General features: G+C 36.7%; 1 protein-coding gene across 5 annotated transcripts in view; it reads right to left on the bottom strand.

Moving 5' to 3' along the window:
• Window positions 1-12,496, bottom strand: part of LOC123319459 (band 7 protein AGAP004871) — a 71,760-nt gene extending 59,264 nt beyond the window's left edge. For 2 of the 5 annotated variants that reach the window (XM_044906479.1, XM_044906473.1), the window contains exons 1-2: window positions 11,891-12,472; window positions 11,164-11,251 (exon numbers count right to left, since the gene is read on the bottom strand). In XM_044906479.1, coding sequence (XP_044762414.1) covers window positions 11,164-11,227 — 64 coding nt within the window. In that variant the 5' untranslated portion in view covers window positions 11,228-11,251; window positions 11,891-12,472. Of the gene's footprint in view, window positions 1-9,502; window positions 9,521-11,163; window positions 11,252-11,890 lie in introns of all 5 variants that reach the window. The other 3 variants (XM_044906449.1, XM_044906466.1, XM_044906459.1) reach the window with 3 other exon arrangements.
• Between the last annotated feature and the right edge of the window lie 1,576 nt (window positions 12,497-14,072).

The raw sequence follows: 14,072 nt of genomic DNA on the forward strand, positions 1-14,072 counted from the left end.
GGACAAACAAATGCAGGTGTTTGAAGTATAAAAATGAAATTGCGTTAACCTTTGCAAAAATTTGAACTTTTTCATAAAAAGATCCACGCAGACCTATAAATACAGGATATTAAGTAGTGGAGTAGAGAGAAAGGAAGTTTTTGAATACGCACTTGCGATCTGCAGGTGAAAATTTTGGGTGCTTTCGAAGATATATAGAAGTGATTTTCTATCAGGTTTGTGATGCTGTGTCAGAAGTTTTTTGAATTTCTTTCAATTTTCAAATGAATAACCACTGATATATCAACCCGTGTCATTTTTTGACTTATTCGAGGTCGTAGATTACGAATAATTTACAATAAAATTTTTCCTAGGGTCAGTATTTTGGGAAAACAATCGAAAAAATTGGACAACTTTGATTGACTCTAGCAGCCAGAAAAAAAAAGACTTGACATATGCTGATTTTTTTCCATTGCGAATGGAAAACACCAACTTTTATTCAACAACTACAAACTGTTCAGATTTTATGATTTTTTCCGCGAAAGTCCAAAATTTGGGATTTTTCATGGACCATAACTTGAAAACTAATCCTTTCAGCAAAATTCTGTTTACATATTCGTAATCTACGCCCCCGATTTTGTAAAAAATCCAATTTTGGTGGAAATCGGGGAGATCGAAAATTTTTCAAATTTTCCATACATATGTATGGAAAAATTGCGATTTTTTGAAAAATATTTTTGGTCTCCCATCAAAACCAAATTTATACTGTACACTAATTCGAAGGCGTAGAACACGAATATGCAAACAGATATTTTTGAAAAAATTTATTTTTCAAGTTGTGATAGATGGAAAATCGGAAATTTTGGACCTTCCGAATGTAGGTTGGTTTTTTCTATTTCCAAAGAACCAAACAAACCAGCATATATTCAGTCCTTTCTTTCTGGCTGCTACAGTTCCTCAAAGTTGACCAGTTTTTTTTAAATATTATTTATTTACAAAATACGGATCCCACAAAAATTCTAATTGCATATTCGTGATCTACAACCTATAACTGACTGTGTGCCAGAGGCAAATAACTCTTTTTGTTATTTTTATATGTACTTTCGTTCTTATCGTTTCAGATGTGAATAATGTGAATAATTCCTAACTGATCCTGAATGGGGCACCTAGTTCAGAAGCTGAACCCGACAATTTCTTCATTTCCCCTTCTGTCAATCTTACTCTGATCAATCTGAATATTCATCATGAATTTTATATTATATACGTCGCCAAAAAAAAAACAAGAATAATCGAATTACTCCCATCAATAATTCATATGCACTTCGCTATGGTTTTTTCACCCAATAAATTCGGCCATCTTTGAAAAATTCATAGAATATCGATCTCCCAACACAAATTATTCATAGATATTGAATTTTCACTTTGTCAACGTTAATATTCCCCAGTCATAACAGCTATGAATAATTCATTCAGATCAACCTGGAGAACTTTCGAGGTTCTTCGGAATCACCTGAAAAGTTCTCTCGGAATGTTCGATTGAATTGAACAAACAGAAAAAGAAGAGTTATGTTTTCTGGGATTAGTCTGGTTCACTCACAACCTCCTTTCATTGGCCCTGAATCCTTCTGTGGAATAGGAAAATATACCTACAAGAAAAGGTTCAGGGAGAAGAAAAAAGTTGAAAGAGAAGCACTCTGGCAGATTCTTCCAAAGATGGATCCCTTCAAAAAGTGCCTTGGGAACTCCAACTTTCTTTTCTACGAACAATCATCATCATCATCATTGCTGTATCCCGTTACCGAGAATAAATCTACAAAAAGACTCAAAAACAAAACTATTGGTACGATCAAACTTATAATTTCTTAGGGTTACTTGCGACTGTGTGCCTTCCTGTGACTGAAGAGACCCAACCGTGACCTACAGATCCTTCCACACTCCGGGCATGGATAGTCACCAAACAGATCTGGCCACCGCTGTATCCTTCTCGAGTCTCCATCATAATTTTGGAGCAAAGACCTCCACTGTGATCTGTCCAACGCTACTTGTTCCCAGTTATGATTGGCATTAACTGATTTTAGGGATTGATGGCCTCCTGATTTCCGAGCTCCCTCTTTGAATTCGCCATACAAAGCTAATTTGGGGAGTCGTGTGTCTTCCATCCTCAGAATGTGGCCGCTCCATATGAGTCGGGCTCTCATTACTTGAGTCTCAATTGTTACACAAACCGCGCGCTGCAAGACTTCTGCATTTGAAACTTTGTGGAACCATCTGATATGCATTATTTGTCTCAGATGACGTTGTTGCGTTTGTTCAAGCTCTTTAATGTATCGCCTGTAGGGAGTCCAGCTTTCGCTTCCGTAAAGAAGCCTTGGGAATACCACTGCTTTGTAAACAGCTGTCTTTGTCTTCAGATTTAGGTCGTGATTTTGAAATACTCTATCCTTTAGCTTCCCAAGTATTCGAAGTTCTCAACATGTTCTAGAGTTTCATCCTTCATTCTGATATATGTTTCAAGGTTTTCTGGCGGACTTACCAGAATTTTGGTTTCTTCAATACTGAGTCTAAGACCTAAAGCTTCGTATATATGTTTATAGGTGTCCAACATTATCTGTAGATCCTCTGAGCTGCTAGCGGTAAGTGCGCAGTCGTCTGCATATTGAAGTTCTGTGATAAATTTTGTACGGGTTTTTGCTCTGAGGCGATTCAGGTTAAACAGAACAATAAACTTGTAGGAGCGAAGAAGTAACCTCCTTGGAGTTCATCAGAACTGTGGAACTGGAGGAAGAGCTATAGACGACATAGTAATATCGAAAACAGCTCTGATGAGGGACAAAATGCCAAATTCTGCATCTACAACCTAGGGCTTAGTTCTTAGTAACGCAGCATAAATATCCTACCATTAACAGCTTGGTTGTGGAGTTAGAAAGTTAGAGAGAGTTGGAAGTCACAGATTCATAAAATTCTTTGAAATTTTACCAGGAGGATACTTTCCTTTCATTGTAACGCCCCTCAGTAGGCCTCAGTTTAAAATAGCACCTTCTGGACATGGTATTCTACTCCTTCAACACCGTGTAAACAAAAGCGTAGGATAACTGGAGTAAGAATATACTTTCTGCTCTTGAAAGCATCGTTAAAACTCGACAGAAAACTCGTAACGTTAACGCCTGAAAACAAATGAACAGCACATACAACTCGTCGGGGAAAATGAACAAATTACGTACTTCTTCAGTCCCCCAAACTCCGACGGTTTTTGTCTGGTGTATATCGCTCAAGATGTTACGCTCGGTCCCATCAGAAGTTGCGGAAATTTCTCATACCCCGACTGCGAGAAACTTCTGCAAGAGAGACGGTTCGATTCAATTTGCTAATGAGGCATTCAGCAGCTCTCTTCGCAGTCATCGAGATGGCTTCCGGTCCGAGGGATGAATTATTCAGACGGAAAATTTGCAAGTTTTTAGATCGGCTCATCTAATTAAATATGGGATTGTGGTTTGTTCGTCTCCACCGAGAGAAACAGAATGGGAATTTGTTCATTCCGCCGACCACCAGACGCTCAGTTGATCATCAATCTGATCTTGTTCCGAGAGCCAAATTAGACTTTGTTTTTTTTTTAAGAATTCAAGGATCCTTTGCCAATGAAAAAATTATTCATCTACGTGTATAGTAACGAATCTTGCACCCTTAGTTCACGAGGATGTATTGATATCTAATTAGCCTAGACCAGTTACATTCATAAAAAAAATATTGCGTTGCCCTAGCAACAAATAATAACTCATTAGAAGTGTCAGTGTGAAGTTTGAGGTAAAAAAAGTAAACCAGAGCTGCGCAATAAATTAAAAGAAAGAAGATGTCCACCGAAATTGTGAGTATCGAGCCATCATCAAGTACTTGTATTTAAAAGGGTTAAGAGGTAAGCAGATTTACGAAGATATGCTTCATACCCTTGGTGATCAATGTCCCTCGTATGCGACCGTGAAAAATTGGACTGCAAGCTTCAAAAGAGGTAAATTTTCCATTGAAGATGATGACCGATCGGGAAGGCCAGTTTCTGTGTCAGTCCCCGAAAATATCGATGCAGTTCATGACATGATTTGATCAGACCGTCGAATTGGGCTAAAACGGATATCTTAAGCACTGAATATTTCATACGTACGCGTTTATCATTTAGTTCACATCAATTTGGACATGAGAAAAATTGCTGCAAAATGGATCCCCAAATGTTTGAATGTTGACCAAAAGCGTGCAAGGGTAGAAGCATCGCGTTCGATCTGTGCTCGATTTGAAAACGATGTAGACTTCTCAAACCGAATTGTTACTATGGATGAGACTTGGGTACATTTCTACGATCCAGAAACAAAGCAACAATCGATGGAATGGCGACACTCTGGTTCTCCAAGACCTAAGAAGTTTCGTGTCCAAAAATGTGCTCCAGGTGTGTGCTTCAGTTTTTTTGGGATTGCCATGGAGTAATCATGATTGATTTTTTGGATAAGGGTAGAACAATAACTGGAGATTACTATTCGATATTATTGAGCACTCTGCGGGAAAAAATTGAAGGGAAAAGACGCGGAAAGCTCCAAAGGTGTTTTGTTTTTGCAGGACAACGCCCCTGCACACAAATCTCATGTTGCCATGCAGAAAATTCGTGATTTGGGGTTTGAATTACTAGAACACCACCCTTATTCACCAGATTTGGCTCCATCCGACTATCATCTCTTTCCTCAACTGAAAAAAAGTTTAAAAGGTCGTAAATTTTCTTCCACCGAGGAGGTAATAAAAGCTATGGATGTCTGGTTTGCAGAGCAAGAAGAAACTCTTTTTTTTGAAAGCTCTAGAGACGTTGCAGGTTCGCTGTAATAAATGTTTTCAATTAAGAGGAGAATAAGTTGAGTAATAAAATATTTTGACATTAAAATTTTGTTTGGTTCTATAGTAGGCTAAGAATTTTTCAATATATCCGTTTAGTGTTCCTTTCAAGAAGAATTTCAATCGAATTCATACCTCGGAGTGAATTCATTCCTCGAGTTTGAAAGCCTAATCGAGTTGCGAAATATGCTCAAGAGACAAGCAGAACTCCCTTCCCAGAGAGCTCGAACTTTAATCTCGAAGACACTTCCCTGTCTGCTGATGAGCTACGCCTGTGTCTTAGTTCGCATAAATATTTTGACATTTAAATAAGACGAACTTGGAGTTGTCTCTTCCTGTTTATCTCAATACGAATTTAATTACACCGTTAATTCCCTGGGATACACGGGATACGAAGGTATTTCAAAGAGCCAGGTTGGTTAGTTTGGAATAGTTGGGATAAAGGTCACGATGGGAATCCATAGAAGATGCAATGAGTCCCAAATTAATTCGGGAATTTGGAATTGATTCCTTCATCGATCCTGCGCTGAAAGAGAATGTGAATATTTAGGTACTGGAAATGTTTCATTGTCAGGACCCATATTCAGTCGTTACTTCTTGTTTCAGGATTATTTTTTTCTCAAACCCCACAAAGGTCTTCCAGTTACGGTTGCAGAACATTTTTTGTCAATAACCTTGGGTCTTCAATCTTTGATTGGTGCACTTTCCTTACAGAGCAGGGTTTAACCAATGGAAACTTGGAACTTTTTGGTTTAGTTACTCAAGATAAATCAGAGACAAGCTAAGGTGGAAAACAAATTAAAGCGACTTCAGCCTATACGAGGATGTATTGATATCTAGTTAGCCTAGACCAGTTCCATGCATAAAAAAAAATATTGCATTACCATAGCAACGAACAATAACTCATTAGGAGTGTCAGTGTGAAGTTTGAGGTCAAAAAAGTAAACCAGAGTTACGCAATAAATTGAAAGAAAGAAGATGTCCACCGAAATTGTGAAAATCGAAAAATTGGAGTATCGAGCCATCATCAAGTACCTGTATTTAAAAGGGTTAAGGGGTAAGCAGATCTAAGAAGATATGCTTTACCCTTGGTGATCAATGTCCTTCGTATGCGACCGTGAAAAATTGGACTGCAAGCTTCAAAAGAGGTAAATTTTCCATTGAAGATGATGACCAATCGGGACAGTTTCTGTGTCAGTCCCCGAAAATATCGATGCAGTTCATGACATGATTTTATCAGACCGTCGAATTGGGCTGAAACGGATATCTGAAGCACTGAATATTTCATACGAACGCTTTCATCAGATAGTTCACGTCAATTTGGACATGAGAAAAATTGCTGCAAAATGGATCCTCAAATGTTTGAATGTTGACCAGAAGCGTGCTAGGATAGAAGCATCGCGTTCGATCTGTGCTCGATTTGAAAGCGATGAAGACTTCTTAAACCGAATTATTAGTATGGATGAGACTTGGATACATTTCTACGATCCAGAAACAAAGCAACAATCGATGGAATGGCGACACTCTGGCTCTCCAAGACCCAAGAAGTTTCGTGTCCAAAAATCTGCTGGAAAAGTTCTTGCTTCAGTTCTTTGGGATTGCTATGGAGTAATCATGATTGACTTTTTGGATAAGGGTAGAACAATAACCGGAGATCACTATTCGACATTATAGATCACTCTACGGGAAAAAATGTATCACATAAGAGGAGAATATGTTGAGTAATAAAATATTTTGACATTGAAATTTTGTTTGGTTCTTTAGTAGGCTAAGAATTTTTCAATATATCCTCGTACATAACGAGTGCTATGAGATTTACAGAGTATTTCACGAGTGGTTGGTCATAGGCTAGTATCTATAGTGAATCCAGCTCATCTAGGCCTTTCAGAAAAGTTGCTTCTGAAGGCCTAGATGACCCTCATTCACCATTAGGTTATGGCCAACCATTCGTGAATATTCAGACATGGTTTTTATTGATCTAATGCTCTGATTCCTTCTGCGAAGTTGGTACTGCTGTTCAAGAACGTTAAACATACTAAATGATTTTCACAAAGATCAGCTTTTAAACCACGACACATGTTTCGCTATAACAATAGCATCTTCAGGTGGCTACATCAATCCAATATCAGAATCCAAGAATTATAATGCATAGGATGAGTATTCGAGACCTTGTCTGATGTATTCCTTGTAAATTAAAAAAATCTGATCTGGCGACAAATATTTCCCAACCTTGAACAGATATCCCATCCGAGTCAGAAGTCCCAAGGAACTCTCTAAAAAATCGACGTCAACTACAAACCGAGCAAGTGCAAATATCAATTTATATTCTGAGATCGAAACCTTGGTTGAAGCGGTAAAACTTTTTCGCCTCTTTTCGACAAAACAATGTTGAAGTTGGAGTGTAATCCAATTTCCTCATTAAAAAACCATCAGGTCAATACTCGGTCGTCTTCGCCATCATCCCACCATTTTTAATTATGTGTACCTTCAATTAATTATCCGAGTTTCCAGAGAATCGGCTGAAACCTCCAGGGAGATGGGATAACGTAGACCATTAGAGACGCAAAATCAAATTGGATCTTAAGTAATTCAGGATTATAACATTATGGAATCATTGAGGTCTGCTGGGGATTCCAGGGATTCGAATTCAACTTCGAATATTAGGAAATTAATTATCTGCTAGGGAAACAGTGTTGTCAATTGGTTTGTGACTGTTATTCATCACCGATGATAGATTCACTGAGTGCCGAAACAATGAATTCACTATTAATGAATTTTGAACAATTTTGACAATTTATTGTACACATGTCTTGGGTAAGTAATCGGATCAAAATTTGAGAAGGTTGCAACCGTTAGGAAAATGTGTTGGTCAAATTATCACGTGGTATGTTTTTGTGAAAACCAACGATAACACAAAAATCACACTGTTGAAAAACCGATCGTTTTTTATCGCGAAAAATATACAAAAATACAGTGTGTTTTCAAACGTGAGGCTTTTTTCGACAGAAGGTAGAACTCATCAAAATAAGTTTAACCAAAAATTGTCTATATAAAATATCCAAGATGGCTGAGATACAACCCCTAGAAGTTCGACAAAATTTCATTGAATTTCAAGTAGGGGACTGTGGAAGGTGACCCCGGCATCGCAAAAACGAAAGAAAACATAAAAATATGGATGGACATAGAATGGTTCAGTACCAAGTTCATCGGATTGGATGCATCAGGTCACTTTTGAGAGAATCATAATTGTTGTATCGTGCAATTTAGGGTGAAAAAAAAATGAAGAAAATCGAGGCAGTTTCTTCAAAGAGCTTAAGTGAAAAACTGCTATGATGTTTCCCCATATCATCCCATTTTTACGACGATTGTTGGAACGTTCGAACAAGAAGATTGTGAGGCCCATTGTGAAAAAATTCGTGAATAATTTAGACGAATTTTATTGGTGACATTTTGAAGTATTATTCTATTTTTCACACTTGTGTCCTAAGTATCTTCTGTCAGATGATATCGAAATGAGCCATTTCATAAAATCGTGTAAGTTACTTAAAAATAATGAGAACAATTCGGCAATCCTTAGTTTACATTCTCATTACGTAAATATCGAACAAGCCAATATTCTAAAAACGAAACCACATGGTCGAATCAGGAGATGAGTTTTTTCCCACTGCATTGCGATAATTCAGCTAACAAAGGGTCTAGGGTCGTAATTAGGATCTATTTCGGTGATCATTTAATTTTTTTTTCAACTTTGTCATTTTGAAAGTTTTGTATAAGTGAAACGCTTCTTTTTGACCAGTTCTACCTTCTGTTAAAAAAAAGCCTCACCTTCAAATACACCCTGTACCTATACTCTTACAAGTTCTTTCTAATAACTTCATTAATACTGTGTGTTCTTTTGTCTCTGTCACTGTCAATTTTTTCGCAGAGGATTCGTACACCAAAAGGTTCAAAGTGAGGCTCAATTTGACGGAAATACACGAGCATAATACCTCGCCAAAGAAGATAAGAAGCTCTCCCGATAATTTCATTTTAGGATCAAACAAAATCCTGCCTGTTCGATAAGGGGTTTAAAGTGAAAATTTCATGACTTTTCTTTCGCTTTGGCGCCTCTCCAGTTTCAACAATGGTGAAAATCTTTCGATTTACCTTGTTCGATACTGAAGAGCAGTAGATAATTCCACCCCCTGGTTCAAATGAACGAAATACAGAGTGTTTTTGAAGGGGAGTGTTTGGGACAGACGGTAAAATTGGTCAAAATAAAGCCTCAAACGTTTTCTAGATTGGTCCAGTAGCTGGAGAATGAGAAGCCGGCTTCAGGATCTTCGTGGTTTTTTCGATATCTTGCAACTTGAACGATTTTTTATGAAATCAATACACCTATCAAAAATATATCAAGTTCAGTTGTAATTAGACGTATACCATATAATAATTTAATTCAATTTGAACATCTGATAGCATCAGATTTAAGGGACCTAATTTTTCAATGGTAAAATGTCTAATTTGTGTCAAATTACGGGAATTTCACTTACGATGGGTGATTACCACACACACACGCGTTTCTCTGTCGAAAATAGCTTTTTCAGGTGGTTGGAAAGGGTAATAACTTCACGCACCCTACATAATCATTAGTATCATAACCATTACACATATCACTCACCTTCATGATCTCCACGACCTATAAAACAATAGTTGAAATCAATAAAAATTATGATTTTTTGATGAGATTTTTCGGTGCATTTCTATCAAATGCCATGTGATTATTACTGATGACATTTTGCATTGATGCATCAAGTGTTGTAATTTAATCAAAGCAGGTTTCGATGCAGACTTTTTAAGCGTATATCTAGTTGAATTGTTGCGGAATAATGGAAAACTCCATAAAAACCTAAATTTAGACAAATTTGCTTCATAATTGATGAAAATTAATAGGTATGCATATAAGCCGGATATGGTGGACAGTGAAGAGTAAAATTCATATATGTATCAATAATTTTTCATGGATTTTTTATGGAGATAACGTTGAATCACAACAAGCAAGCAATCATTTTGGATTATAACCAGATGTTTTTGGAGCCTGTATTTTGCATAAATGAAACTGTACCAACATGCAGTCTTCGACTGGTACAAATATTTTAACAGTGGATTCTTGAGGTCAAATGAAACACTTCTTTTATACCATTTTTTCAGATTCATCCCTGATAAAAAGATATACCCATTTGAAGTTGTCATACTGAGCTTTGCCAACCCTAGAAAGACAAAAATACCTTTCACATCTATGAATTTTTTAAACAGAGTTGTATTCAGCCAAAATTTCACAAATACTTTTCAATTTTTGATCATCAAATTACTGGAAAACGGCGCATTATACCAAAAAATATGAGGAATACTTTCAATTAACAAAACGTTCAAATATTCATTAGATCCATTAGAGTCCAACTTAGTTTCAAGAGTTGGGTTCTTTGAATTTTTGGTATTTTTATGGTACGTAATGGTCATAATGAGAATACTGGGAGACGTGGGTGATATCTGGTGTTCGAAAAAGATATGAATGAAAAACTATTAATTCCATTCGATGATAGCGTTTGTGAAATTTTTTTATGGTTTTCAACAACCTGTATCTTTAAAACCAAGCCGATTCGGAAAAAATGGTATAGGAAAAAAATCTTTCCTTGGTCCTCAAGAATCTACTGTGAAAATATTTCTCCGACCCTGTATATTACAGATATTGTCATTTATATACTCTTTCAAAGATGGCTACCATGACATGTCTTCCGATTGAAAATAAATGTGCCATGATTCTGGATTTAGCGTATTTACACAAGAGCCAGTAAAAAACACCACAAATGTATGTTCGGTTACAAAACCAAACACCTCCACTGGACTAATACAATGTTTTCCTTCCATTAATCGATCCAATAGCACTTACGCTGAGACAGAAATAACTTCTGAACTGTATTTCACGTAGAATCAGCGATTGAAAGGTAAATCAACCCCTGCTCATAAAACTATCGCCTATAAAGAGGATATTTTCACAGCCTACATATATGGATGTAGAGTTCGTCAATAGCTTTCTAGTGTTTGCCTTGATAGTCTTCAAAGATTGGAGTTTTAAATTCTGTACTACTTCGGAATTAGGAACTGTAATGTGTGCTGCTAGAAGCGATTAAAAAACACAAATAAGGTGAAAAGCAAGAGGCGTCAACAGAAAAATCCATTCAGTTTAAGCTTCACAATTCAGCATGTAAAACTTGAGTTTGCTATCTATTGACATTCAACATCTTCAGCAGTTTTTATTGCATCAGGAATGATCGATCTCACCTCCACCAAAAACAGTTTTAGCATAGTCCTCATGATGATGACCATTGCTTACAATTGTCGTCATATCAATCTTTTGTTTCGAAACAATCTAAAACAGAAGAATGAAACTTTTGTAGAAAACGAGAAAAAAAATTATCCTTTGAAAATATACTATATTCAAGAACTCCCTCTGCAATATGACAATAAACTATGAAAAGGACCCTTTATCTAAAGTATCGATAACCTCCAGTAAATTTCATCAGAACTGGATTTTCACAAATTGTAGTAGTCAATTTCATTTAAAGAGAAATTTGGGAGAAAATACAACGAAACGCATGAAATAGAGTGAGATAAAAGAAGCGCAAAAACCTGTTATACCTCGACAACATAGTTTTTGGAACAAAATCTACAAAAACCGAACATAAAAGAATAAAAATGTTAAACAGACCATTATCAAAAGTTGTGCTATATCACGATTCAAAAGGATAAATTTTTTTATCATGTGTATAATACATGAAAGTGTTTTCTTCGTAAGATTCTATGCCTAAAACAAACTAATTTTTCGTAATCAAGCAATTTGAAGCCAAGAAGGGCTTCAACGAAGGTTGCATTGTACAACATTAAAAAAAAGTACGATAAATTAAGCAGAAGAATATCAAATCTATGACTGTTGAGCATGTTCTTGAAGATAATATTTGAAATCTCGAAGCAACTAAGCTCACTCAATTTTCAAGCGCAAAGAACTTACGCTATTGGCCGAATAAATTCCTTTTCTGCATCAGTTGCACGAACAATTATTTCCTGATCCAATTCAAACTAGCGTCCAGATGAACTAGAATATTTTCCAGTAAACAAATCGAACTGTCCTCGCTATTAGAAAACGTATTCCACTGACAAAGTGAGAGCGCAACCGCAGGTCGGAAAACTGTGGACATTATGAGGCTATGGTTATCTTTACACTGACGGGTACACTGCCCCACAAGGAAAAGCAAGCGGGAAATTTGTCATCGTCTGGAAAAAGCGCCGCATGCCGATTTTCCACTAACTCGGTTTCGTAGCAGTAACGTTACTACATACACTCACCGGCAAAAAACTCGGCCACCTAAAAGTTCGTTGTTCAAGAACTTTTGTAATTTTTCATCGATTTCCATTGTTTCTACGCCAAATTGTAGATAAATTATTTGGTGTCACAACAAACGCCCAGAAAAGTTTTCGAAAAAAGTTGAAAGCTTATTTACACAGGGTGAAAAAAACCATGTAATTGTTAGCCAATTTCTTAACACCCTGTGAAACAGCTCGGGGGATTTATAGAGTTTACGCTTAGTTTATTACAAAGACAATCCTTTTCGCCATCTTTCAGTTCATATTTCACCTTGATTTCTTGATTTCTTTTGAAGATACGAGGATATATTGATATCTAGTTAGCCTAGACCAATTCCATGCATAAAAAAAATATTTCTTTACCACAGCAACGAACAATAACTCATTGGAAGTGTCAGTGTGAAGTTTGAGGTCAAAAAGGTAAACCAGAGTTACGCAATAAATTAAAAGAAAGAAGATGTCCACCGAAATTGTGAAAATCGAAAAATTGGTGTAACGAGCCATCATCAAGTACCTATATTTAAAAGGGTTAAGAGGTAAGCAGATTTACGAAGATATGCTTAATACCCTTGATGATCAATGTCCTTCGTATGCGACCGAATATTTCATAGGAACGCGCTGAATATTTCATAGGAACGCGTTCATCAATAGTTCACGTCAATTTGGACATGAGAAAAATAGATGCAAAATGGATCCCCAAATGTTTGAATGTTGACCAAAAGCGTGCAAGGGTAAAAGCATCGCGTTCGATCTGTGCTCGATTTGAAAACGATGTAGACTTCTTAAACCGAATTGTTGCTATGGATGAGACTTGGGTACATTTCTACGATCCAGAAACAAAGCAACAATCGATGGAATGGCGGCACTCTGGTTCTCCAAGACCTAAGAAGTTTCGTGTCCAAAAATCTGCTGGAAAAGTTCTTGCTTCAGTTTTTTGGGATTGCCACGGAGAAATCATGATTGATTTTTTGGATAAGGGTAGAATAATAACCGGAGATTACTATTTGACATTATAGACCACTCTATGGGAAAAAATTAAAGAGGAAAGACACGGAAAACTATCCAAGGGTGTTTTGCTTTTGCAGAACAACGCCCCTGCACACAAATCTCATGTTACCATGCAAAAAATTCGTGCTCTAGGATTTGAATTACTAGAAAACACCCCTTATTAACCAGATTTGGCTCCATCCGACTATCATCTCTTTCCTCAACTGAAAAAAAGTTCAAAAGGTCGTAAATTTTCTTCCAACGAGGAGGTAATAAGAGCTGTGGAGGTCTGGTTTGCAGAGCAAGAAGAAACATTTTTTTAAAGGTCTAGAGACGTTGCAGGTTCGCTGTAATGAATGTATCCAATTAAGAGGAGAATCTGTTGAGTAATAAAATATTTTGACATTGAAATTTTGTTTGCTTCTATAGTAGGCTAACAATTTTTCAATATATCCTCGTACCTACATGTATTCAAATAAAACCTGAAATTTTATAAACACAGTTTATCAGGAGAAGCACGTACCGTTATTATTTATTGAAAACGGAGCTCTAAATGCTCAACGTTACATACAAGACGTTCCTCAGGAAGCCCTATTCCCTATGTTCCGTTTGTTGGAAATGACTTCATTTGCACGACAATGCAAGACCGCAAGTAGCGAATATTGTTAACCTATATTTGGATGAGGTTGATATCCAACGATTAGAATGGCCAGCAAGTAGCACGGATCTGAATCCGATTGAACATCTCTGGGATGAAATTCGAGGAAACATTCTTCGTCGTCCTATACTAACCGAAACACTCTGTATATATACAGGCTTTCAACATTTTTGGAAGTCTTTTC

Source organism: Coccinella septempunctata, chromosome 1 (genome assembly GCF_907165205.1).
Source record: "Coccinella septempunctata chromosome 1, icCocSept1.1, whole genome shotgun sequence".
Classification (NCBI taxonomy): domain Eukaryota; kingdom Metazoa; phylum Arthropoda; class Insecta; order Coleoptera; family Coccinellidae; genus Coccinella; species Coccinella septempunctata.